The 26,184-nt window shown below is 40.0% G+C and overlaps 1 protein-coding gene, 1 long non-coding RNA gene and 1 pseudogene across 3 annotated transcripts; 2 read left to right on the top strand and 1 right to left on the bottom strand.

Annotated features, from left to right (window-relative positions):
- Positions 1 to 207: 207 nt before the first annotated feature.
- Positions 208 to 3,788, top strand: LOC122216894. The gene is made up of 3 exons (XR_006201174.1): positions 208 to 309; positions 2,427 to 2,677; positions 3,557 to 3,788. It is a non-coding gene; the product is annotated as an uncharacterized LOC122216894 (long non-coding RNA).
- A 3,743-nt stretch (positions 3,789 to 7,531) lies between these two features.
- Positions 7,532 to 8,483, bottom strand: LOC122216895 (annotated as a pseudogene).
- A 1,010-nt stretch (positions 8,484 to 9,493) lies between these two features.
- CHRNA6 (cholinergic receptor nicotinic alpha 6 subunit) lies at positions 9,494 to 25,141 on the top strand. Of its 2 annotated transcripts, none has more exons than XM_042934720.1 (6): positions 9,494 to 9,910; positions 11,577 to 11,716; positions 20,490 to 20,534; positions 21,452 to 21,561; positions 21,663 to 22,641; positions 23,986 to 25,141. In XM_042934720.1, the coding sequence occupies exons 1-6, from the start codon at positions 9,832 to 9,834 to the stop codon at positions 24,115 to 24,117; spliced, it is 1,485 nt and encodes a 494-aa protein (XP_042790654.1). In that variant the 5' UTR covers positions 9,494 to 9,831; the 3' UTR covers positions 24,118 to 25,141. The 2 variants fall into 2 exon arrangements, with proteins under 2 accessions (XP_042790654.1, XP_042790655.1); XM_042934721.1 differs by having other exon boundaries at positions 9,824 to 9,910; positions 11,639 to 11,716.
- Positions 25,142 to 26,184: the final 1,043 nt, after the last annotated feature.

Here is a 26,184-nt window from a genome sequence, read left to right on the forward strand (position 1 = left end):
CACAGGTGTTGGGGGAGGCAGAGCCATGTCTCTTGACACAGCCATGGTTGCCTCTGGCACACTGCTTTCTGCTTTGCCATGGGGCTCTAGGCAAAGCTCTAGGCAACAGTACACTTCCCTTTCCACAAGTTTGACTTTCTTTCTCCTCCCCTTGTAACTTTATGAGTAACAGCACGTAGAGTGAGCCACCCCAGTGGCCCCTGTGAGGAGTGCCTCACTCCTCTCTCCTCATTCCCTTCTTTCACTCGCTGCTTCTGGATATTGGAGCTTCCTGGTGCCAACATTCTCCCCAGCAATTCACATCCATAGGTAAGTCTTCGGGCCTCTGCCTTTTTAGTTTGAGGAAGAGGGAGGTGTTCTGGTGTGGGGGCTCCAGGAGAGAGGGTGCATTGAGAGTGCAGGGTTTAGCTAGTGGAAACTGTATCCTAGCTGAGGGCCCAGAGGGCACCCTTAACGTTAAGGGCACCCTTAACCCTATAAAAGTCCAGGTAAGGCTTTGGGCACAAACAGCCTCATGATTTGTGGGGTTGGCGATTCTTTGTGGTTCTTCCCTGCCCAGATCCTCTCTCCCATCCCCCATTCCTCATCTCTACCTCTCAGACCTTAGGGAGGCTTTGATGTTGGGAAGACAGCCATGCTCTGCAAAGTAGCAAGAAGGCCTGGGGGCAGAGGCAAGCCTCATGGAGGCCAGAGGCCTGGGCAGCAGCCTGAATAGCAAGGCATCTTTGGGAAGGGGCTGCATGCTGCAGAACTGGTGTGATCAGCACCTTAGGGTTGATATGATCCTTGTTATATTCAGACTGAAACCTGAGCCACATGACTCCCATCCACTGTTAGCCTTACCTCTCTGACCCTAGAAAAAGAGAAAACTGATACAACATTTTGACATCTTCAAGAAAGGGAAGTTTGGAGCATTATCTTGGAATTTTTAGTTTGCTTTTTTGTGGACAGAGAATGTTCCATATGGTAGATTCTTTGTTACTTTGTGAGACTTTTTCTGGTCCTAATAAGAGGTCAATTTTTGTAAATATTCCATGGCTACTTGAAAACATAAATGTGTATTTTCTACAGCTATGTTTTAGCATCTATCCTTGTGCCCAAAGCATAGTAGGACTTAAGTAAACACCTATGTTGAATGAGCTTTTCCACACAAAACACAGTGCTTGTATAGCAACTTCAGAATATCTCTAACATTTCTGTTTTACAACCTATGCATTTGTGGGGACACGTATGTCCTAGAAACGTCTAACTCTATAATATCACAGAAGCACACCGTAGATGGACCGTGTGGAAATCCCGTAGCTCACTGGAGGAGCTCCTCACGTGTGTGCCACTGCCCACCTGCGTCAGGATCAACTACAGAGCTTTTTAAAAATGCGGTTGCCAGGTCCCGGACCTGGTGAATCAGGATTTCTGGGGACGTCCCCCAGAATCTGATCTTTGGTTTTTTTTTGTTGTTGTTGTTGTTTTAATTTATTTTTGTTTTGTTTTGTTTTTAGTGTTTATTTACTTATCTTAAGCGAGACAGAGAGAGCAGGGGAGGGGAAAAGAGAGAGAGAGAGGGAGAGAGAGAATCACAAGCAGTCTCGTCGCTGTCAGCACAGAGCCCCATGCAGCTCAGGGGGTCAGTCTTATGAACCATGAGCTCATGACCCAAACAAAATCAAGAGTTGGACGCCCAACCTACTGGTCTTTTAAGATTGCCTCCTACCCTTGATTCTGATGCACACTAGCATTTGAACTACTAATCAGGAAAATCAGGACTTTTCAGAATGTCTTCTGTGAAAGAACAAGGAATCTCCCACTCTATACAAAAGCAGTCATACTTTCTGGGCCTCCCCACTGGTCCGCAAAGTCCGTTGTACACGTCAGAGCACTGTTCTCTGGAAAATGAAAATGAATGTGTATTTGCCCCTATAGCACTTCAGTAGCTGCTATTACATACACTTTCTAATTAAATCTTCACCACAATCCCGTGAGATTCTGTGGTGGGTTGAATAGTGCCCCCCCCACCCCGGGCAAAAAATGTATGTGTCTGTGCCCTAACCCCTGGTAGCTGTAAATGTTACCCTCTTTGAAAAAGGGGCTTTGCAGATGTAACTTAGTTAAGGATCTTGAGATGGGTTCATCCTGGATTACCCAATAGGACGGTAGTTGAAGGCCTCCAGAAGGAGCGTGGTCCTGCTGACACCTTGATTTTGACTTCTAGCCTCTAGAACTGCAAGAGAGTAACCTTCCGTTGCATTAAGCCAACAACTTTGTGGTCATTTGTTAGAACAGCCCTCAGAAATGGATACAAATTGGCATTGTTATTCCTATTTACCACCATAGAGCTGGGTCTACTGTAAGTGTGATAAATTTTGTTACAATTCTATTACTGCTGGGTTCTGGGACGATGGTAACCTTGAATTGATTTTTCCTTTTAGGGGATTTATGATTTAAGCACATTCCGTTCTAAGTTGAAGAACCCAGAGATAATTGCTGCCCATTTAGTGAAGAGGAAAGCCTGGAGGGAAGTTACAGAATTCCCAAAGGTCTGTGTAGGAATCATTCTGGCTGGAAGAGTGTGGCCCATCATGCCCTTCACCAGTAAGTGCTTGGCCTATCGACCTTCACAGCACAGCCAGCAACAGCACCCCCGAAGATGTGATGTGGCTGCCGTCACCCACACTCCCAGGTTTGGGAACTTGCCTGATGTCAGCTTGTGACTTAAGTGGGGGCAATCTCTGGTCTTTCATTTCTGTTTGGCATTACGTGCTCCACTACAACTCCCTTTATATATTAACTTTGGCTTATGTGAAGGATCCATGGAGAATGCAAATGAAGTTAGTGCTAACCATGGTCCATTTCAATAACAACCCTCTAAAAATATATTGAACTTATAAGGTATTCATAGATCTAAAAGAACTTGAATATAGCTTTAAGGTGAAAGCGTAACTGTAGATTCAGACAGACTGAGATTGGAATCCTAACTCAGCCATTGGACCTTTAAGCAAGGACCTGCTTGAGTGTCAGTGTCTTCACCTATGACATTGAATCTCACTTCCTAGAGTTACTGTGGATTAAAAGAGAGAATGTAAAGGGCTTACTTAGCCTGCTGATTGGCATGTAGGCTGCTAAGAAGGATCCATCAATGCTATGCACGATCTTAGCATTTCAACCCAGTTTCAACTTTCTTTCACTGCTTTACCCCACCCTAGGTTCTAAGGCTTTCCTCTTTAAAAAAAAATTCAGGTGGACAAAACATAGGTATCGTAAGGATTAATTCGAGTCTCTCTTATGAGCTACTTATTAAATGTTTCTTCGTGGTCTAAAATTAGCATCTAATTTGAATACTTACCTTACTGCTGTTTTATTTTTACTGTGTGGGAAATGTCAAGTGAGGTGGATGTGAAATACTACTGACTAGGATATTGAACATGTGACAGTTTTAATGACAGTAGTTAAAAAAAAAAACAACCGGCATATGGGATCATTAAATTATTGATGATGTTTTGCTGCAATGGATTTATAAATAATACATGTTTAAAGTGTTATTTCCTTTACATTTCTTTAGGGACAACTGAAGAGTCTTCTCGTTTTGAGTTTAAAGCGAACTGACAGTTGGAGAAAGGTCAACAAAATGTTCATCCGTGCAGTTTCTATGCCATAAACCCTTCAGACTTCAAATAAGCACATAACCAATTTTATAGAGTTTTATCAAATAGTCGCCCTTGTTTTTAGAATGAACGAAGCAATGACTTTAATTTAGCAACTGGGGGGGGGTGCTTAAAAAATATTAATAATTAAAAGTTTCATATTAAGCAGTATCACTGTTCGTTTGGGTTTTTTCTCAGAAAAACTTCCAAATTGAAGTTAGCGTCTACGTATAAAAATGAAAAAGGAACTAGGGGCGCTTGGGTGGCTCAGTGGGTTAAGCGTCCAACTCTGGATCTCAGCTCAGGTCTTGATCTCAGGATTGTGAGGTCAAGCCCTGAGTTGGGCTTTGTGCCCCATTTCCCTCCCGAATAAAGGGAACCCAACAATTAGTCTCTGAAGCTTATCAATTTCCTTACACATTAGCTCTTTAGAATGTTATTTTATAAAGGGAGGATGTGGAGTCACTGGGAACAGAAAGTGGGAAAACCATAAAACCGGCTATGGTTACCCCCTCCCCAGGGTTAGGAATCTCTAGGAATTAGATGTCAAATTGTGTTTGGTATGCATAGGGGATGGAGGAGAGGCATAGGGTCCATAGTTTTCATGGACCTTGAAAAAAGTTCCATTGCTTCTTCCTTTTTCCTTTTGGAACAGGCTAAGAGGAATGAAGGGGCTGAGAGTGGGGAGGGCAAGACAGGACTCTTCCCATGTTGGGTAACCTCTCACTCAGCCTTTTCACCTCCAAAAACCATGACCAGCATTAAACTTCTGGTTGGTTCAAGAATGCAGTTAAACTAATTACAGGAATGTGAACATGAAATGGCAACCAGCAACACCAGGAAAAGATAAAATGTCTTTAATGCTTTTGTTTCTTGAATTAAATTTTAAAAAAATTTTCGGGGGCTCCTGGGTGGCTCAGCTGGTAGACCGTCTGACTCTTAGTTTCGGTATGGGTCGTAATCCCAGGGTTATGAGATTGAGCCCTGCATCGGGCTCCATGCTGAGTGTGGAGCCTGCTTAAGATTCTCTCTTTCCCTCTGCCCCTCTCCCTCTCATGTGCATGCATGCAAGTTCCGTTCTCTCTCTTTAAAAAAAAAATAAAAAAAAAATAAAAAAAAAAATAAAAATTTTTAAATGCGCTTTTTTTCTCCTGTGTGTTTGGTTTTAACTTCTATCCCTGCAATTTTCAGAAAGAATTTAAAGCAGGAGGCAAACCCATAATTGAATTACAAAACTTAAAATTTTTCTGATGATGAAGGATAGTATAAAATTTCCTTTGAATAGGAGAATGTATATTCTATATAAGCATTTAAAATACAGCATATTTTTCCTACAAGTTCAGGCCCAAGAGCTACTTAATTGTGTTAATCTGTTTGTAGTGGTGAAAGGCAAGAGGGGCACCTGGCTGGCTCAGTCGGCAGAGTGTGTGACTCTTGATCTTGGGGTCCTGGGTTCAAGCCCCATGCTGGGTGCAGAGATTACTTAAATGAGTTATTTAAAACAAAAATTACATGAAAAAATGGATAGGGAGAGATTAAATGATTTATATTACTGAATTTGATCACATTTTTCTCAAGACAGAGCTAAGGGAGTTTAAGTAACTTGTCTAAATATCCCCCAAGTATCAGTGCCAGAATCTAAATCCAGGTCTGTTTGACTCCAAAGTCCCATCTCTTCCCTCTGTATTCTTCACCTCCAGTGAGGCTCTTCTGTGACCTCCCCTCATAAAGTCCCTGGTCCTCCCACTCTGCACTTGGTTCATGGGGACAGACAGACTGCTCCTGTAGGAAATCAGAGCTGATGTGGGGCCCATCCCAGAGGATTGCTCCCCTGGAGTGATTCTTTAAAGTGACAGGTGATGGCTATAGAGAAGGATTGTTGGATAAAACAAAAGATGTAAAACAACAGTTTTCTTGACAGACTGCAATGTGCATCTGTTAGAAAGTGTGAAGAACAAATCAATCAAAGCTTAAGAAATAGAAATGGTTGAGGGTATTGCTGGTGTTTTGGAAAACAGCCAACTTGATATGGGTTTTACTCTAAAAACAAGTGAGGCATTGTGCTATTTTGGGGTGTGATGTGGCACGTTATCCCTCATGGTAAAGTGCTGTCCAGGCTTCTACTCTTTATCACCTTCAATTCTCTCCAAACTCCACAGGATACTTCAGCAAAGGACAGAAGCCCATCTGCTAAGGAAGTGCTTGAGTGACATCTTAAAATGACATGTCTGAAGCAGTCAGCCAGCACTGGCCTGGTCTGAGTTTGGTGCTAAATGTTGGTTCCTCTTTCATTCTGTCAAGAGATATGAGGTTAATAGAATTTTGAGGAAAGTCATTGGTCTGAACTCTGCACAGTGGCAAAATGTGCTACATTTGTGATGATGTCACAGAACGTTTGGATGGGAAGGCCCTGAGGGATCATCTTCGGGTCTAACTTCTCTTCTTTTTCCCCAGCTTTATTGAGGTCCAATGACAAATAAAAATTGTATATATTTAACGTGCACAATGTGATGATGTGATATGCATATGCATTATGAAATGATACCACGGTCAAGCTTGTCAACATATCCATTGCCTCACTTAGTAACCAACTGTGTTTGTGTGTGTTGAGGAAACCACTTAAGATCCCTCTCTTAGAAGAATTAAAACATTTTTTTATTTTTAATTTTTTAATTTTTTAAAAATGTTTTATTTATTTTTGAGACAGAGAGAGACAGATCATGAGCACGGGAGGGGCAGAGAGAGAGGGAGACACAGAATCCGAAGCAGGCTCCAGGCTCTGAGCTGTCAGCACAGAGCCCGACGTGGGGCTCGAACTTACAAACCTCGAGATCGTGACCTGAGCTGAAGTCGGACGCTCAACCGACTGAGCCACCCAGACGCCCCTTAAAACATTTTTTAAAATTAAATTTTATTGTTTTAAGTAAACTCTACACCCTACAGAGGGGCTCAAACTCACAACCCTAAGGTCAAAAGTCACATGCTCTACCAACTGAGCAAGCCAGGTACCCCTCTCTTAGCACATTTAAAATATGTAATAACTATAGTCACTGTGCTGCACATTAGATCACCAGAACTGATTAATTTTATAGGTGGAAGTTTTTATCCACCAGCCTACTCTCTGCTTCTATGAGTTTGACTTTTTTAGATTCCACACATATGTGAGATCATACAGTATTTGGCTTTCTGTGTCTGGCTTATTTCACTTAGCACACTGTCCTTCAGATTCATCCACGTTGTCTCAGGTGGCAGAATTTCTCATGGCTGAGCAATATTCCACACACACATGCACATATATACACCACATCTTTGTCTATTCATCCATTGACAGACACTTAAGTTGTTTCCATATGGTGATTATTGTGAATAATGCTGCAATGAACAGAGAAGTGCAGATCTCTCTAAATTTTTTATAAGTTTATTTATTTTGAGGGAGAGAGCACAAGCGGGGGGGGGGGGCAGAGAGAGAGGGAGAAAGAGAGAATCTCAAGCAGGCCCCACATTGTCAGTGGGGAGTCCGACTTGGGCTCGAACCCTTGACCCTTGAGATCATGACCTGAGCTGAAATTGAGAGTCAGAAACCCAACCAACTGACCAAATGAGCCACCCAGGCGCCCCCAGATATCTTTTTGAGATACTGATTTCCTTTGGATATATATCCAGAAATGAAACTGCTGGATCATGTGGAATTTTTTAAAAATTTTAATGTTTATTATTGTTTTTGAAATATTAAAAAAGACCCAACCATCATCACCATATATATTTAGATCTGATCTAAAGTGAAAGATGTCAAAAAGAAAACCTAGAATATATACATAAGTGCACACACCCCTGAACCCAGAAAACCTAAAAGAAAAAATAGCACAAAGTTCTGTTAACAGATAAATTTATCTTTATTTCTGGAAGACATTTCCACACCCCGTTCTACATCCTCTTCCTCTTGCAGCCACTTGGGCCTTCAGCATAGCAGCTTTTCCTCGGCCAGACCCTGAGCCTTGGTGTTTATTTTTCATGCTCTTTATTTTTTATTTATTTATTTATTAAAAAAAAATTTTTTTTAACGTTTATTTATTTTTGAGACAGAGAGAGACAGAGCATGAACGGGGGAGGGTTAGAGAGAGAGGGAGACACAGAATCTGAAACAGGCTCCAGGCTCTGAGCCATCAGCCCAGAGCCCGACGCGGGGCTCGAACTCACGGACCACAAGATCGTGACCTGAGCTGAAGTCGGACGCTTAACCGACTGAGCTACCCAGGCGCCCCTTTTTCATGCTCTTTAACATGGGCACATTTGTCAGCATGTCAGGCGAAGTGAGAAAGCGGATCTTTTTTTTTTTTTCTGTTTTTTATCTTATTTTTATTTTTTTATTATATGAAATTTATTGTCAAATTGGTTTCCATACAACACCCAGTGCTCATCCCAAAAGATGCCCTCTTCAATGCCCAGCACCCACCCTTCCCTCCCTCCCACTCCCCATCAACCCTCAGTTTGTTCTCAGTTTTTAAGAGTCTCTTATGCTTTGGCTCTCTCCCACTCTAACCTCTTTTTTCTTTTTTTTCCTTCCCCTTCCCCATGGGTTTCTATTAAGTTTCTCAGGATCCACATAAGAGTGAAAACATATGGTATCTGTCTGACAAAGCAGATCTTAATGTCACAGATGTACACCTGCTCCAGCTGTGCCACTGGACCTTCCCTGTATGGGACCGCGATGTTGGACATCTGGCAGTTTATGTTGTCCTCCCTGCCACTGAGCTTCCCATGATACATCTTGTCAGTGTTGGTCTCACATGTCATGATATGACCCGCAGCCTCTTGTAGGACTTTAATCAGCACACTATAAGACATCTTAGCAGGAAGAGAGTTCTCACTGGCTCCCGCACAATCTTCCTCTCAGGTGCAGAGGCAATTCTGGTGGCTGCAAAGGCATGAGCCAAGCGAATGGCGGGCCCTGTGTGCCTGGCAGTTCTCTTTGTAGTTTTTTGAGGAACACCTCCCCCCATGCTGTTTTCCATAGCACTTGCACCAGTTTACATTCCCACCAACAGTGCACAAGGGTTTCCTTTTCTCTACACCCTCACACTTTTACCTTATGTCTTTTTGACCATAACCATCCCAATAGGTGTGAGGTAATGTCATATTGTGATTGATTTGCATTTCCCTGATGATTAGTGACTCACTTTCAACATACCTGTAGGCCATATGTATGTCTTCTTTGAGAAAATGTCTATACAAGTCCGTTGCCCATTTTTAAATTGGACTTTTTTTGATATTGAGTTGATATTGAGTTCCTTATATATTTTGGATATTAATTCCTTGTCAGACATATGGCTGCAAATATTTTCTCCCATTCTGCAGGTTGCCTTTTCATTTTGTTGTGCGTCTAACTTCTCTTTAACCAACACCAAAATCTTACCAGAATCCTATTGACATTGAACTTACAGAAGCAAGAAGAAACTTCCAGGAAAACCAGTTGGTGACAGGGTTGTTTAAATAAATATAGGGCTGTCCAGGTGGCATCCTGTGTTTGGTATTCATCCTTCTCATTCTGACACTTAATCTCTAATCCTGGATGGTGATTTCTGACCTCGGAAAGACAAGACACTAGAAGCCCTGGAGTCAGGCAAAATCAGATGAGTGCTGTTCTTTCTAAACCACACCTATTAAGACAGGAAAAGAGACTCATATTTTAGAAAGTTTTCTAATAACAAGGGTAAGCCTTGATTAACTAGACAACTCAGTGAATCAGACCATACTGTCTGGGACCTAGCACGTGCTTTACCTGGACTTGGAGGTCAGTAAATGGGTGTTCCTTCTCCCAAGGATTACTGCTGAGACTGTACTACAGAAAGATCAAAGGCAGGCAGTGTTTTCCGTCCTCTCTCTGTCCTGCCTGCTTAGCGTTCTCTCACTGCTTTTCTTCACTGTTCTTGCACGAAAGAGATCTAGGGTGACAGGAAAGTGATGATTCATCTGACATCAGATTGAGTTCTTTTTATTTGCCCTTTTGTTGGCCTCAGTCTCTGATATTGGGAACATCCGTGTTATGTTTGTGAATGTTTTTATTTCACGGAAGACACACATGGATTGCAGTGGGACTCTGATGATTTAAAGGTCTGATGCGTGTGGCTGTCTGGTAGCTCTTTGTTTTCCACAATCCTTTGACCAGAAAAAGAAATCAAAGTGTGTTTTAATCATGCTGACCAGCGAGGGCCAGGGATTCCTTCACTTTGGTTTGTGTCTCTGGTTGTGTATGTTCATACCTTTCTTTAAAGGTAGGTTTTATTTCTGCTTTATCTCATATTCTCTTTTCAGCTACATATATTTATTCTTCTTTTCTAGTTGTGTTTGAGCAGAGATGAAATATTCTTTGTGTAAATATGTAGAGGGTCTGCACAGGAATTACTACTGTTATAACTGCTAATTAACCTATTTCTTATTGGTTAGGTTTTAACACTGAACATGAGATTTTGGAGATGGTGCAGGGAAGACAATGAAACATTGTAAACCATATCTTATTTTATTGTTCCAATAAAAATATGGTAATAATAGTGGTGCAGTTTTCTATCCATCTCTGGTATGGATGTATTCAACTGATTTATCTGTATTTGTATTTAATTTTTTTTTACAACTATGATTTGTTTGTTAGCTGAGACTTAGTCCATGAACCCTTCCATTTTGAAGGTAATCATCTTTGTTTTGGGAAACATGTCATATTACTATGCTGGAATGTGTCCTAAGAGTAAGATAATTCATTTTAAAAGTTAAGACTTGGAAATAGACAAGTGCTGTTCTGCTGCAGAAAACCACATTCCCATGTTAGCTTTGCAGGGGACTTGTTCTTCAAGATTCACAGAGGGTTTATCTACAATATCTCAAAGAGGGGGAAATGGTAATGGAGTAGTGGAGAGGATTTTTTTATTGTCTATTTTACATAGAAATATTTCTAGCATTATTAATTATGGTGGCAAGAGTACTATTTCACATTTAAAATTGTTTTTTCCTGATGAAATCTCAGAGTTTGTTTCCAAGTGCATTTGTCAACGACTCTTTATTTAGTAATATAACAGCTATCCTTTTGTTCATTTTTGCCAAATGAGTTTTCAGTGCCTTTAATCTTCTTCTTTCAAGATATAAATCCCTTTTGGAAATTTGTAGAATTGTTTTTCTGATGTCAAATTTGAGTTCTATAAGGGAAAATATAGAGGGGTATTAATGAAATGAATAATGTCAAATGAAGGCAAGTATCTTGCTTTTGATGCATTCTTGGAAAAATACAGACATTCACATTAAACTGTGTAAATTTTAGTGACTGAAAACGCTGTTATTTAAGAGCTAGTATTGAATTCTTTTAAAACCAATTAAATAAGTTTGCCTTAAAAACCTTGCACTTGACACAAGTCTGCTAAATAATTGAATCCGAATCAGATTTTAAAAAGAAATACGGCTTGCTAAGGTCTTAATAAACTTACTAGTTATTTCGGTTTGCTTGGTGGAGGTTCCCCAGCTAAACACCTTGTTGGTTGTAGAAACAGGTGGTTGGATCAGCATTTTGACCAGAAAATGCAGGACTCTTCCTTAAAAACCAGATCAGTAACGTGAGTTATCTTCAATGACCTAAGCAAAAATTGGAGCTCATGCTGTCCCTTTGTATTTGTGGTGCATTAGACTTGTAAAAGTGCTCTTACAATAGTATTTTATTTGATATCATAATAGTTCTGGGATGTAGGCATTACTCTTCTTATCTTCAGGGCTCTGAGAGGCTAGGTACAATGGGCACCAGGGGAAGCCTGTGTGGGTGGACAGAACACAGGGGCGGGAGCGCTCAGGTGGCTGGGACACCCCACTGTCCTAGTGGCCTGGCGATGGGAGCTGCCAGAACCTCCCCATCTGCGAACACCCTCTTGGCCTCTCTAACTCTTTCTCTGCTTGGCCATGCAGGCTCTGCAGGCTGTGCATCTGAAGAGAGGCTCTTTCACAAACTGTTTTCTCATTATAACCAGTTCATCAGGCCTGTGGAAAACGTTTCTGAACCGGTCACGGTGCATTTTGAAGTGGCCATCACACAGCTGGCCAATGTGGTAAGTGCTGCCAGTTCACCACGTGTACCTGGAGAACCCTTGACTCGGGTGGGGGTGCGGGCAGAGCAATTCCTGAACACTGTCCCAGTTATTGCACGTGGTAAATATAGAAATTTTAAAATATGAACAAACACACATCTACATGAATGCTGGCTCTTCAAAGCCTTCCTACTGGGAAGAAGACATTGATGCTGTAATTATTTACATCAAGGCAGGGTCTTTCTAGAAGTGCTTTCAGAACCAGTTTATGAAACAGAGAGGTGAAAGGATAATACAGAGGGAGTTAACCTCATGGTGCACCTATTCACCAGTCACTGTGTCTACACTTAGTGGCTGTCATTTGCATTTTATAGCTGAAGGGAAGCTCAGGAAGGAATTTTCCCAAGGTCATACAATTATAAAATGGTGGAACTGAAATCTTAATCGGGCCTGTCCAACTCCAAAGCTCATGTTCTTTTTACTCTATAGAAAAAGAACTGTTTTGGGGCACCTGGGTGGCTCAGTCGGTTGAGCCTCCGACTTCGGCTCAGGTCATGATCTAGTGGTTCATGGGTTCAGGCTCTGTCCTGACAGCTCAGAGCCTGGAGCCTCCTTGGGATTCTGTGTCTCCCTCTCTCTCTGACCCTCCCCCACTCACACTCCATCTCTCTCTCTCTCTCAAAAATAAATAAACATTAACAAATTAAAAAAAAAAAAGAAAAGAAAAAGAACTGCTTTAAATATTCTATGTTATGCAAGAAAGAAAACAATCACCTGTTTTCATATAGCTTCCATCCAGCCCTGAGAAAACAGATGGCAATTTGGAGTTCTTAAATTTATTGCTACTATGTTCAAGGACAAGTGACTACAGTTCTTTCCTTTGAATAATCTTCATGCCCTAGTTGCCGGGAGAGGAGGTATTAGGGCCTGGTATTTATAACACAGAGCAGGGTTTTGGGCTCAAAAGCGTAGGAGGGCAGCGCTGGCTTGCCAACCAAATTCCAGGAATAGGCAGGCTCAGGAAGTAGGGGGAGGCTAAAGCATCTCCAGAGAGAGATGCTAGAGCTCCTGAGACTACAAAGGGAGCCCCTTTCATCTTATCAGTCCCAGCCTATGCATACGGAAGGAACCTTCTGTCTTTCCAGACTTGCCCTGTAGGAAACAGTGGTGGTTCTTCAGGTTCACTGGAGGAAAGACCTTAGTTACAGATGTGAACTCAAGGCTCACGTTTCTCCAGTCCATGCTTCTTGGTGGACTAGGTTGACCCTGGCCTGGTCCTCTAGCTTCTGACCCAGGTTGGAAGTATGTATATACTGGTACATATTGGTTAAAAAAATAAAAATAAAAAGTCACAGTTTTCTTTTGTATAGATGGATATACTCATTTCTTTAAAAAACATTTTATTTGGTACCTAGTCTGATCCCTTTCACCCCCAAATAGTGTTGTACTGATTACTGGTCTCCTACTGGGCTGGGAGCCATAATTTGCTGTGGAGTATTATAAAGTAAGTTTCACCTGAAGTCAGTCTATTTCACTATACAGCATCACTTCAAATTCCTGGTTGATACACCCTTTCAGGACATTGTTCTGAGGATGGTGTGTGGAGATAATGGAATACAGATTTTGACATTTGCATTTGGTCGCTATCAGAGACTTAAAAATAACATGGCTTGAATAAAACAAATTGATTTCTTTCTTGTGTAACAGAAATCTAAAGGTTAAAAGTTTAGAAGGTTAACGCCAGGTGGCTTTGTGGTGTTGGTGATTGTACCACTGTGTTCAGTTGCTTAGGCTGGGCACTGCAAAACTCCAGGGGATGCCAATCACACTGACCACGATGCTAAAAGCATAAACCATACATGGTGACAGTGAGCAAGGTTCCTATCTTTCTATTTCAGCATATGGTTTCTTCCCTCAGTGTTACCTCATGGTCCATGATAACTGCTGATCTTCACTCATCATATTCACATCCTTCGTAAGAAGCAGGAGGAAGGGAGGAGGGGACATAACAGACATATGTGACTTCCTTAAGGAGTTTTCTTAAAAGTCCTACTAATATCTTCTGCTTCCTATATCATCGACAACTTCTAGTTGTAAGGGAGACTTGGGAAATGTAGTTTTTTTAAGTTGAATTTTTGTTTATTGAAATACTTGTAGATTCATATGCAGTTGTAGGAAATAATAGGAAGATCCCACTTTGCCCAGTTTCCCAGTGGCAACTACTAATATGTCTTCAATTTCTAAAATTTTGTCGTTTCAAGAAAGTTAGATAAAAATGATACAGTATGTAACATTGTGGGATTGGCTTTTCCACTCAGCATAATTAAAAAAAAAATTTTATGTTTATTTTGAGAGAGAGAGAGAGCACGTGTGCACGAGTTGGAGAGGGGGAGAGAGAGAAAGGGACAGAGGATCCGAAGCAGGCTCTGTGCTGACAGCCCAGTGTGGGGCTTGAATTCATGAAAGATGCAATCATGACTTGAGCAAAGCCAGACACTTAACCGACTGAGCCACCCAGGTGTCTTCACTCAGCATAATTTTCTAAAGACTCATCCCAGTGGTTGATTATATCAATAGCTCATTTCTTCTTGTTGCTGAGTAGTATTCCATGGTATTGATGTGCCTCAGTTTATTTACTTTTTGTTGGTTGAAGAACATTTGTATTGACTCCAGTTTTGTTCTGTTACAAATAAAAGTGCTGTGAACATTTGGATACAAGTTTTTGTGAGAACGTAAATCTTTATTTTCCTGGGATAAATCCCCAGGTGTTCAATTGCTGGGTCATACGGTAGTTGTGTGTTTAATTTTTAAAGAAACTGCCAAAATGCTTTCCAGAGTGAATGTACCCTTTTAAATTCCTATCAGCAATATATAAGTGATCCAGTTTATCTACATCTTCACCAGTATTTGTTGTTGTCACTATTTTTTTATTTTAGCCATTCCATTTGGTATATAATAATATCTCTTTATAGTTTTAATGTGCATTTTCCTAATGACTCATCATATAGAACATCTTTTCATGTGCTTATTTGCCATCTGTATATCCTCTTTGGTAAAATGTTTCCTCATGTTTTTGTGCCCGTTTTCTAATTGGATTGTTTGATTTTTTTTTAACTGTTCAGTGTTGAGAGTTCTTACTATATTCTAGATACTGATGCTTTGCCAGGTATGTGGTTTGCAAATACAGTTAACTCGAGTAATGCAAGGGTTAGGGACATCGGCCTCCAGCATAGTCAAAATTCTGCATGTGACTTTTGACTCCCCCCAAACTTAACTACTAATAGCCTACTGTTGAGCAGAAGCCTTACTGATAACATCAACAGTTGATTAACACATATTTTGTATGTTACGTGTGTTATATTCTGTACTCTTACAATAAAGTAAAAGAAAATAAAATGTCATTAAGAAAATCATAAGGAAGGGAAAATACATTTATAGCACTGTAGTGTAAACAATTCTACATGTAAGTGGACTCACACAGCTCAGACCTGTGTGTTCAAGGGTCAGCTGTATTTTACCCTAGTGTGTAGCTTCTCTTTTCATCTTTTTCACATGGACCTTCACTCAAACTTTTCAATTTTGACGAGATCCAATTTATCACTTTTTCCTTTTATGTGTTGTGCTTTTGGTGTTAAGCCTAAGCATTCCTTGCCTTTATTGCAGATCCTAGAGATTTTCTCATATATTTTTTCTAAAAGTTTTATTTATGTTTTACATTTGAGACTATGATCCATTTTGAGTTAATTTTTGTATAAAATGTGAGACTTAGGCTTTTTTCCTTTTTTGGTCTATGGGTGTCTAATTGCTCCAATACCATTAGTTGAAAAGGCTATCCTTTTTCCATGGAGCTGGTTGTGCACTGTTGTGAAAAATCCGTTGAGCATACTTGTATGGGTCTATTTCAGGTCTATTTCAGGTCCTCTATTCTATTCCGTTGATCTATGTGATGAACCCTCCACCAATACCACACAATCTTGATTACTGTAGCTGTATAGTAAGTCTTAATGTTGGCCAGAGTGATCCTATCACCTTATTCTTCTTTGTCAAAATTATATTCACTGTTCTGGGGCCTATGCCTTCAAATAAGCTGCCTATGTATACAAAAAGGCTTGCTGGGATTTTGAAAGGAATTGCATTCATCTATAGATCAATTTGGGGAGAAATGTCATCTTTACTATGTTGAGTGTTCCCATCCATGAATGCAGGATATTTCTCCATTTATTTAACTCTTTTTTCATCAGCATTTTATAATTTTCAGCATGCAGATCCTGTCCATATATTATTATGTGTATATTTGTTTTATTGTCCATGTACTATTATGTGTACTTTGTTTTATTTAAGGCAATTGAAAATAATATTGTACTTTTAATTTTGGTTTCTCCATGTTCATCATTAGTATACAGAAATTCAATCGGTTTCTATATGTTGATGTTGTATCCTGAGATCTTGCTGAAATCATTTATTAGTTTCAGTATTTTTATAGATTCCATGGGATTTTCTATATAGACAACCATGTCATATGCAAATAGAGATGGTTTTATTTCTTCCTTTCCAAACTATGCCGTTTTTTCCCTTTTTCTTGCCTTATTGCATAGTATTGACTAGAATTATCAGTACTGTTTTGAATAAGAGTGGTGAGAGTGGACATCTCTGCCCTGTTCCCAATCTTAAGGAAAATTGTTTAGTCTTTCACCTTTTAGTATAATGATAGCTGTAGGTATTTTATAGAGGTTTTCAAATTGAGAAAGTTCTCCTTTATTCGTTAGTTTTCAGAGAGTTTTTATCATTAATTGATGTTGAATTTTTGTCAAATCTTTTTCTGTAACCATTGATATGATCAGATAATTTTTCTTCCTTACCTTGTTGATATGGTAAAGTACATTGATTGATTTTTGAATGTTGAACAGCTTTACATCTCATTTAGTCATGGTGTATAACTTTTTGTACATTGTTGGATTCACTTTGCTAATATTTTATTGATGAGTTCATGACAGACATTAATCTGTAATTTTCTTCTTTTGTATTATCTTTGTTTGGATTTTGTGTCAGGGTAATATAGCTTTATAAAAAATATTTGGAATTGTTCCATCTTCTTCTATGTTCTGGAAGAGACTGTGTAAAATTGATATTGATTCTTCTTTCATAGTTGGTGGAATTCTCCAGGGAAACCTACTAGGCCTAGAGATTTCTTTTCCAGGAGTTTTTAACTACAAATTCAATTTTTAAAAATGGCTATAGGCTATTTAGATTGTCAATTTCATCTTCTTTGAATTTGGATAGTTTGTGGTTTTTGAAGTTTTAGTCTATTTCTTTTAAAAATTTGATTGTATAATAAAGCTGTTTATCATATTGTCTATTCTTTTTAATGGCCACAGGATCTGTAGTGATAGCTCCTATTTCATTCCTGATGTTGGTGAGTTGTGTTTTCTCTGTTTTTATTTTTGTCGATCTTGAGACAAGTTTGTGAGTTTTATTGGTCCCCATCCCAAAGAATTAGCTTTTTATTTAATTGATTTTTTCTATTGTTTTCCTTTTTCAATTTTATTGTTTTCTACTCTTTTTTTTAAAGTGTATTTATTTATTTATTTATTTATTTAAGTAATCTCTACACCCAGCATATGGCTCAAACTCATGACCTGGAGATCAAGAGTTGCATGCTCCAATGACTAAGCCAGTCAGGTGCCCCATGATTTCTACTCTTATCTTTATTTTTCCTCCTTAAGCTTGCTATGGGCTCATTTTGTGCTTCTTTTTCTAATTTCTTGAAGTAAGAACTTGGATTATTGATTTGAGACCTTTCCTCATTTCTAATGTAAGCATATAATGCTATAATTTTATTTTCAACATTGTTTTTAGCAATGACCTTCATATTTTAATATGTTGTGTTTTCATTTCATTCAGTTCTATGTATTTTTAAAAATCTCCTTTGAGATTTAAGCCCATTTTGATCTTTGACCCATGGATTATTTAGAAGTGTGTTGTATAATTCCTAGGGGTTTAGAGGGTTTCCTGTTGTCTTTTTGTTGTTGGTTTCTGGTTTGATTCCATTATAGTCAGAAAACACATTGTATGGTTTCAGTTCTTTTAAATTTGATGAGGTTTGTTTTATGGCCCATGGTAAGAATATGGTTTATCTTGGTTAATATCCCATGCATTCTTGAAATATATGTGTATTCTGCGCTTTTGAAAGAAGTGCTCTATATATTTCAATTAGATCCTGTTGGTTATGTTCTTCAGATCTTCTATATTTTGCTGATTTCCCCCCTAGTGGTTTTGTTGGTTGCTGAGGGGGATGGTGTTGAAGTCTCCAACTATATTTGGGAGTTTGTTCCTTCTTTCAGTTTCATCAATTTTTATTTCATGTAATTTAAGACTAGTGTTTGGTGTGTATACAGTTAGGATCATTATGTCTTCCTGGTGATTTTATATTTCCATCATTATATAATGTCCTTGGTCTACAGTAATTTTTTTTCTGAAGTCTACTTTGTCAGATATTAATATAGCTATTCTTATTGGTGTATTGGAAGCTACCTGTTCTCATGGGGGGCACCAGAAGTCCCTGAGGGTCATATTCATTGTCATTGAGCCATGGTGAGCTCTGGGGATGGTTCTGTGATGCAGGACAGTCAGGATGAGCAATTACCAATTCCCTTATCAAAGGCCTTAGCAAAGGCCTTTTTTGCTGCTCTACATGGAAGTGTGTTTGCTGCAAACACACAGAATGACTCTGGCCAGAAGGTTTTCTGGGTGAATGATCTTTCAGTGTAAGAGTATGTCTGCTGTCCCCCCAACAGGGATCCAAGACAAAGCCCCTGTGTAGTGTTTTGATGGCCTCATTTTCTGATCTCAATCTCTGCTGCTTCACAAGCTAATCCTTTTGAAATTATAACTCCAATCCTTTAATACAGGCAGGGTGCCAACTAATTTATTTTCCCAAGAAAGAGATACAGAGCAATGGTCTCAGGAATGTGGAGTGGTATTTTAGGTCCTTGCTTCCTCCAGCTGGGCTGTCTGATGGTAGTGCTCATGACCATCAGTGTGGTACAGAATTGCATGGAGAACAAGACTTGCCAGACCAAGTCCTGGTCCATAAAGTTGGCGGACACCCCTACGAATGTCCACACCACATTGAGTCTCACCAGCCTGTGGAAGTGTTGGGGAAAGAGAGAGATATTGATAGGATGATATTGCCAACAGCTTTTAATTCTTTGAATACTAGTTAACAGTGTACACTAGTTCTGTGAACACAGAATACAAAGAGGATGCATAAGACTGTATAGCTAGTCCATTCTTGATTGACAGCCAACAGATTTATTGACATGGCCCCTGCTGGAATTTATAGATCACAGCATCACCCTCTCATGAGCAGAAGGCAATTACCTTAGGCTTGGGTAATACTTGGCCAATGGATAAGTATAGCCTTTTTAATTTTATTATTATTATTTTTTTGCTTTTCTTGACTAATAAGAAACCATGATTGTAACTCCTTTTGTTGACCTTTTAAAACCCTGGGGTTTACCATGACTAGACACAAACACATTTGAAGGAGGAAGCTTGGCAGGGGGAGTGGAGAACTACAGAGCAGCTCAGTGAAAAAGAGCAGTTTGGTGTCAGTCTTGGCCATGGCTCTGTCAACCACAGTTGAGTTCGTTTACTCTGAGGGTGTTCACGTATATTATAAAGCAACGTTGGTAAGTTTGGGGAACCCACTGATGGTCACTGGAACACCCAATAGCTTTCAAGCTGCTGTGCTGTAAGGTTGCTGAAGGTTCTGGAGTGTCTTCAGTAGTTTTCCCACTGAAGGCTGGTAGCTGCTTAGGAACACATTGTATTTGGGATATTGGCCTGAAATGTTTTTCCTCCAGATAGCTGTATGACTCTCTTCAGTCATTTAGGTACCTGCTTAAACCTCCTCAGAGAAGCCTTCTTTGATCATTCTGTCTAAAAAAGATGTGTGTGTGTGTGTGTGTGTGTGTGTGTGTGTGTGTGTGTATGCATGCACACACCACTCCATCTCTCTTTGTTTTTCTTCACAGGGACTTATAACTATCACACATTATATTATATATCTATTATTGATTTTTTGTCTCCCAAATTAACAGTTTAGATGCATGAAGGTAGAGGTTTTTTCAATCCTGTTTACTGCTGTAGTCCCAGAATTTATAGAGCACATAGTAGGTACTCAATAAATATTTGAATAATGAATAATTGAAGCAATCAGCATGGCTTAGATGAGAGTTGAGATGTGTTGAAGTGGAGTGGCAGGTTCCAGCTGGAAAACTCCATGGTGAGCAGAGGCTGACATTTCAAAAGGCAACTGGGCTCAGGACTCAGAGCCTAGAGAGTGGTGAGCACAGTTGAAGAGGGAGGTTTTCAAGGAAGGGGGAAGAATACAGTAAAAACAATGAACCAAGTTCTGATACCTATCACCATCTGCAGTACTTTCCCTGTCTCCTTTCTACTGTCCCTTCTCTTCCTCCTTTCTTTCATGGAATCAGACACCTTTAATGGGCTGCGGTGGTCAGAAAGGCTTCAGTGAAGAGGTCAGACTTAATTAAGATTTGAAAGACATTTTTTAAGCCACATTTTCTTTTAAAGTCAACAGAGTTGGAACCAGATGTGAAAATATCATATTTCTGGATGCATTTTATAAGTTGCCTTTTTAGTCTTCTTTGTTTTCCTCTGTTAGTATGAATAACTCAGATTTGGCTCTCTTTTGTTATAATTCTTGTTCTAAGAGCCACCTTTATTAGCAAGTTCATTTAAGGCTAAAAATATTATTTCTTCTTCCCAGGATGAAGTAAACCAGATCATGGAAACCAATCTGTGGCTACGTCACGTATGTGTCTGCGTCACATGTCCTTCTCTTGGACCTGTCTTACTTGTGTGTTAGCCTAACAATGTCTAATGGATAAATTCCACTAGAATTACTTCTTTCCATCTCCAACTTATAACAGAGTATAAACTATAATCTTTCTCCAAAGCCTAGATTTCGCTTTGGGACAGCTGCTTGATACAAACTTCACAGGTGCAAAAACATAGTGATAAAGTTCTCTGGGACATAGAGACCTGTCCCTTCCGGTTTCTGCCCTCAAGTCTCCTATTTTTATCTGTAACTTGAGCCCCAGTGTCAGAAGCTTGCCCAGTCTTTGACTCTGCTGCACCAGGCCAAGGGAAGTAAGGAACTGAGCATGAGAACACGTGGGTTAGAGTCCCACCAGTTGTTTTTATCAGTTATACCACTTCATTCTTCCTTCTTGTCTTAATCTTTTACACAGATTTATAACAAACTCATTATCGTACACTTGAACTATCTTTTTGATATTAGAAATAAGTTGTTACTCCAGTGTGAATACAGTTTATGGAACATGGAAGTTGAGTCTATAACCTTGGTCAGCTAATTAATAATCAATAGTTAATTATCTAATGTCAGATGATTTATATTTGCCAAAATCAGCCCAGCTGACTAGCCCCCTATTCCTCATGGATTTAATATCCCAACTTTTGATAGAAACCAATGCACTCTTTATTTTTGTTTAAGTAGGCTCCAAGCCCAAAGTGCGGTTGGACTTACGACCCTGAGATCAAGAGTTGCATGTTCTACCAACTGAGTCAGCCAGGTGTCCTCCAGTGTATTCTTTAAATGAGAACTTATTTTTTTTTCAAAACACTGAACCAACATAGAATTAACATGGGAAGAAAGTTCCCTGTAAGTTACTAAGAATTTTTTATTCAACTGACTTCTATTGCCTTTAGATATGGAATGATTATAAATTGCGCTGGGACCCAATGGAATATGATGGCATTGAGACTCTTCGTGTTCCTGCAGATAAGATATGGAAGCCTGACATCGTTCTCTACAACAAGTATGGGGTTTTGACAGCAGTAGACTTGTTCCAAAGTTGCCTTTGGTACATGCTGACCCAGGCAAGGGGGTGTTACTAATGGTGTCTGGTTTACTTTGTAGTGCTGTTGGTGACTTCCAAGTTGAAGGCAAGACAAAAGCTCTTCTTAAATATGATGGCATGATAACCTGGACTCCACCAGCTATTTTCAAGAGTTCCTGTCCTATGGATATCACTTTTTTCCCTTTTGATCATCAAAACTGTTCCCTTAAATTTGGTTCCTGGACATATGACAAAGCTGAAATTGATCTTCTAATCATTGGATCTAAAGTGGATATGAACGATTTTTGGGAAAACAGCGAATGGGAAATTGTTGATGCCTCTGGCTACAAGCATGACATAAAATACAATTGTTGTGAGGAGATATACACAGATATAACCTATTCTTTTTACATTAGAAGATTGCCAATGTTTTATACCATTAATCTGATCATCCCTTGTCTCTTTATTTCATTTCTAACTGTGCTTGTCTTTTACCTCCCTTCTGACTGTGGTGAAAAGGTGACACTTTGTATTTCAGTTTTGCTTTCTCTGACTGTGTTTTTGCTAGTAATCACGGAAACCATCCCATCCACGTCTCTTGTGATCCCACTGGTGGGTGAGTACCTACTGTTCACCATGATCTTTGTCACCCTGTCCATTGCGGTGACTGTGTTTGTGTTGAACATACATTATCGCACCCCAACGACACACACCATGCCCAAGTGGGTGAAGACAGTTTTCCTCCAGCTGTTACCCCAGATCTTGATGATGAAGAGGCCTCTGGACAAGATGAAGGAGACAAGTTCAGATAAAAATTCCAAAGGCATTTCTGGTAGGCCCACTAAAGTCAATTTTGATAATTGCAGAGAGACCAAACTTCCTAAAGAATGCTGCCACTGTCATAAATCAAGTGAGCTTGCCACCAGCAAGAGAAGATTAAGTCATCAGCCTTTACAATGGATGACTGAAAATTCAGAGCACTCGCCTGATGTTGAAGATGTAATTAACAGTGTACAATTCATAGCAGAAAACATGAAGAACCAAAATGAAACAAAGAAGGTAAATGCATGTCTCCTCTAGCTTGGCATCCCTCAGCTGGCTTAGACCAGACCTAAGATCAGATCTTCATTGGGAGTTCTGTTCATAAGAGGGCCAGGGAACAGTACTCTAAGACCCAGCTCTATCATTATGCAGTTATGGGTGAAGTGACCTGGGGGTTGGGTGGAGTAAAGTAATAGCCTCAGAGCAAATCTCCACCTCCAGAAATGTTAACTCAGGTGAAATCTAGTTAAAATAAATATTCAAAACAGGCTTGGTTAATGAAACTGTTTCTTAAATACAGTGACAGATGAAATTCCTGCAGAGCAGCCCGCAGTCTGAGGCTGGTGGGGGCAGGCAGAGTGAGTCCTCTGAAATTCCAACCACACTTATTCTACTTGAGAGGGATTTAGGTGTTTATTGAATGAACCTCAGGGATATTCTTAGCATCAACATATTCTGCTCTTGCTGTCCAGAGTCTAACTATAGCAGCACGAACGTCCCCCATCCTCCAAAAAGAGAGCTCAAGAAAATCATGCCAATTTTCCATATCCCAAGCTGAGGGCATCTGAAAACTTACGCCAGGTGTCTGGGTTTGACCTTATACTGCAGCTGCTGGCATCCATATCTCCTGGTGAAAGGACGTCTTGAGACCTGAAGTCCACACCGTTGGTGCAGGGGAGGATACTATGACTGCAAGTCACAAGTTAGGGGCTGGAGGGGATGCATCATGGGACAAGTGAGCCCAGAACTGTGCCTTCATGGTAACATCTTCATAAAATCGAGGGAAGGTTGTTGTTGACTTAAACACCACCAGGTAGGGCCCTCAAGACCCAATCTGAGATGTTAAGTCTCAGGCATGAGTTGGAGGTCAGGAACTGGAAGGATGTGAGAAATGCAATGAACTCTCCACAAGCAGCATGACTTTGAGCTCTAGAGGGCTGCCTATTCCTGATAAAGTGTCCTCCATTCCTCATGTCCTATACCCCCTGCCTCAAACCCATTTTCCAGACTTGCCAAGGTGTCAGAATATCCAGTGGTGCCAATGACAAAAGTTGAGCTGTCTGAGCAGCATTCTTGGGAATGGTTTTTGCAGGAAAAGTCATTTGTCACCTGTGGAATCCTGCTTACTCTCTAGCCATCTGTATGAGGCACCAAAGGGGCATGTGTATCTACCTTCTTCAGACAAAACAAAAGTTCTTCTATGAACTGTATAGGCAACATGGGTTAACCACGTTAAAACCGCTATTTTCTTCAAAAATTGCCAAGGAAGTCTTTGAAAAGGAAGCAGCTTATTTATGAAACAGAGCATATTACCTAGTTTCAATTTTTTAACATTGCTTTGACTTTTTGTTTGCCTTTCAGGTAGAAGACGACTGGAAATACGTAGCCATGGTGGTGGACAGAGTATTTCTTTGGGTGTTTATAATTGTCTGTGTGTTTGGAACTGCAGGGCTATTTCTACAGCCACTATTGGGGAACACTGGAAAGTCTTAGGATGTATTTTCCTTTTATCTTTTGAAACTTACAGATGCTGTATTTGTTCTATGTTCCCTTCCATGAGGAAAGGGACATAAAGCTTTCCACCTAAGTCCCCCATCTACTGAAGCTGATGGTTAGATGGAAAAAGAGGACTATATTGCAAATTTGGAGGCTGAATGCCCTCCTTTGTAGCACAGAGCACATTTAAGATGTTTGATAACACTGGAGCCCAGAGTTGGTGGCACCCACAGGCTTCTCTTCTCTGTACATGTTTGACTTCCAGGGACATAACCCATAATACAACAAGCCATGTAATCAACATCAAAGCCATGCTAAAAAGGCATTCTCTTGTACCTCCAGTTTATGCTACTTGTCAGTATATTGACACATGCCAGACACAAAACTCTGGAGCTTGTACCTTGCTGGCATCTGCAATGCTTGGGAACTGTTATGTGCTTGCTTTCTAATACGTGCCTCTGGGATGTACCCACACACTTCAACACTTTTTGATATATTAATTGGCAAAAAGTAATAGCAGGTAGTCAGAGTCGATCTCAGCAGGCTGCATCAAGTTAGCATTCATCTGGCAAGCAGCTTGAGTGGTAACCCAGCACTGTGCTAGGCATTGCAAGCACAACAGAAATGGGTTCTGTCCCCAAGTGCTTGCAGCTTTTTAGGAAAAGTCATAAACACAAAGATCTCCAAGACCAGGTATCATGGGAATGTAACTAAAGCAGCCAAAATAAGGAGAGCATGATGTGGTATGGCCATGCAAACATGAAGCAGGCTTTGCGGCAGGTCAGAGAGGTGTCTGTTCTTGCCAGCAGTTTCCATATGTTCATTGTAGCTGAGACTGCAAATAAAGTTATTTCTTCTGCAAGAAATTGTGATTTTGTACCTTTTTGGAGCAATACCTTTTCTGAGAAGGAGCACCTTGGGAATTCTGTTTTATTCCACTCTAATTTATCTTCATGTTTGTTGTATAAATATTATTGTAATTTTAAAGATGTATTTCAAAGCAGAAAAAAATAAATCTACCCTAACAAAGAAACTAATTTCATTTCTGCCTTTTCTTGTCTCATCCTCTTCTCTGTGCACCCATAATTTTACACTTCAATTTTACCTTCTAATTTTGTATGTTGCTGTTTTCTCAAAACGTGTCAGGCGACATTTTTCCATGATGTTACGTAGCCTTGAATGTGGGGTGTCCTGACTTTGTGGGGGCTGGCAGTGCGGGCAGTGGAAGAATTTTCATCCAAGGCAGAACAACAGAGATAAAGGTTTATTGAATACAGGGCCAGGGAGCAGGACAGCAGAGGAGAGACTGCCTGCAAGGAGGCGGTGGGTAGAGGTCATATTTAAAGCTGGAAGATGAGGAGGTATGGGGAACATATGCAATTTTCTCTTTTTTGGTACCTGTGCCTGTTTGTAAGTAGCCCATTGGTCAATTAGGGCCTATGGCCATTTTGAGGTGGGTCACTTAATGGCTGGCAGTCCTCATGGGCCCTTTTGCCTTGCTTAGGTTTCCATTGCTCAAGCCCGTTGCCCAAAAATGGCCTCTACATTGAAGTATACTTTTTATGATTGCATAATCTCCATTGTGTTGATACTCCATAACTTCTATTACCTCATGTTCGTTCTTCCTTGTCTACCTTATCCAGGAGCATAAGGCTCACTGTGGTGTACCAGGCAGAGGTCTTGAACTTGAGCTGGAACTCTGTTTTAAAGTATGTTTACTGCCTCTCATATTTGTGATCATATCTATATTTTATCTTTCTTTCTTACAATGGGTTTGGTTTACTTCATACATTTTTCTTAGTACTAAGCCAAATCAATATTTAATATCATTGTTTAAAAAGTTTTAATTATGGTAAAATGCACATAACAAAATTTACCGTCTTCACCATTTTAAGGATACGGTTCAGTGGCATTAAGTACATTTACCATGTTGTACAGCCTTCATCACCATCTATCCACAGAACTTTCTCATCTTGTAAAACTGGAAGTCTGAACCCATTAATAGCAACTTCTCATCCCATCTCTCCCCACCCTGTCACCCCTGTCAACCACCATTCTACTTTG

This window comes from Panthera leo, chromosome B1 (genome assembly GCF_018350215.1).
Source record: "Panthera leo isolate Ple1 chromosome B1, P.leo_Ple1_pat1.1, whole genome shotgun sequence".
NCBI classification, from domain to species: Eukaryota; Metazoa; Chordata; class Mammalia; order Carnivora; family Felidae; genus Panthera; species Panthera leo.

What these genes read in the sequence shown, in the direction of transcription:
- CHRNA6 (XM_042934720.1), top strand. Translation starts at nt 9,832, where the DNA reads ATGCTGACCAGCGAGGGCCAGGGATTCCTTCACTTTGGTTTGTGTCTC. An exon ending in GTTCATACCTTTCTTTAAAG is followed by an intron (nt 9,911 to 11,576) that starts GTAGGTTTTATT and finishes TTGGCCATGCAG; the next exon opens with GCTCTGCAGGCTGTGCATCT. An exon ending in CCAATCTGTGGCTACGTCAC is followed by an intron (nt 20,535 to 21,451) that starts GTATGTGTCTGC and finishes TATTGCCTTTAG; the next exon opens with ATATGGAATGATTATAAATT.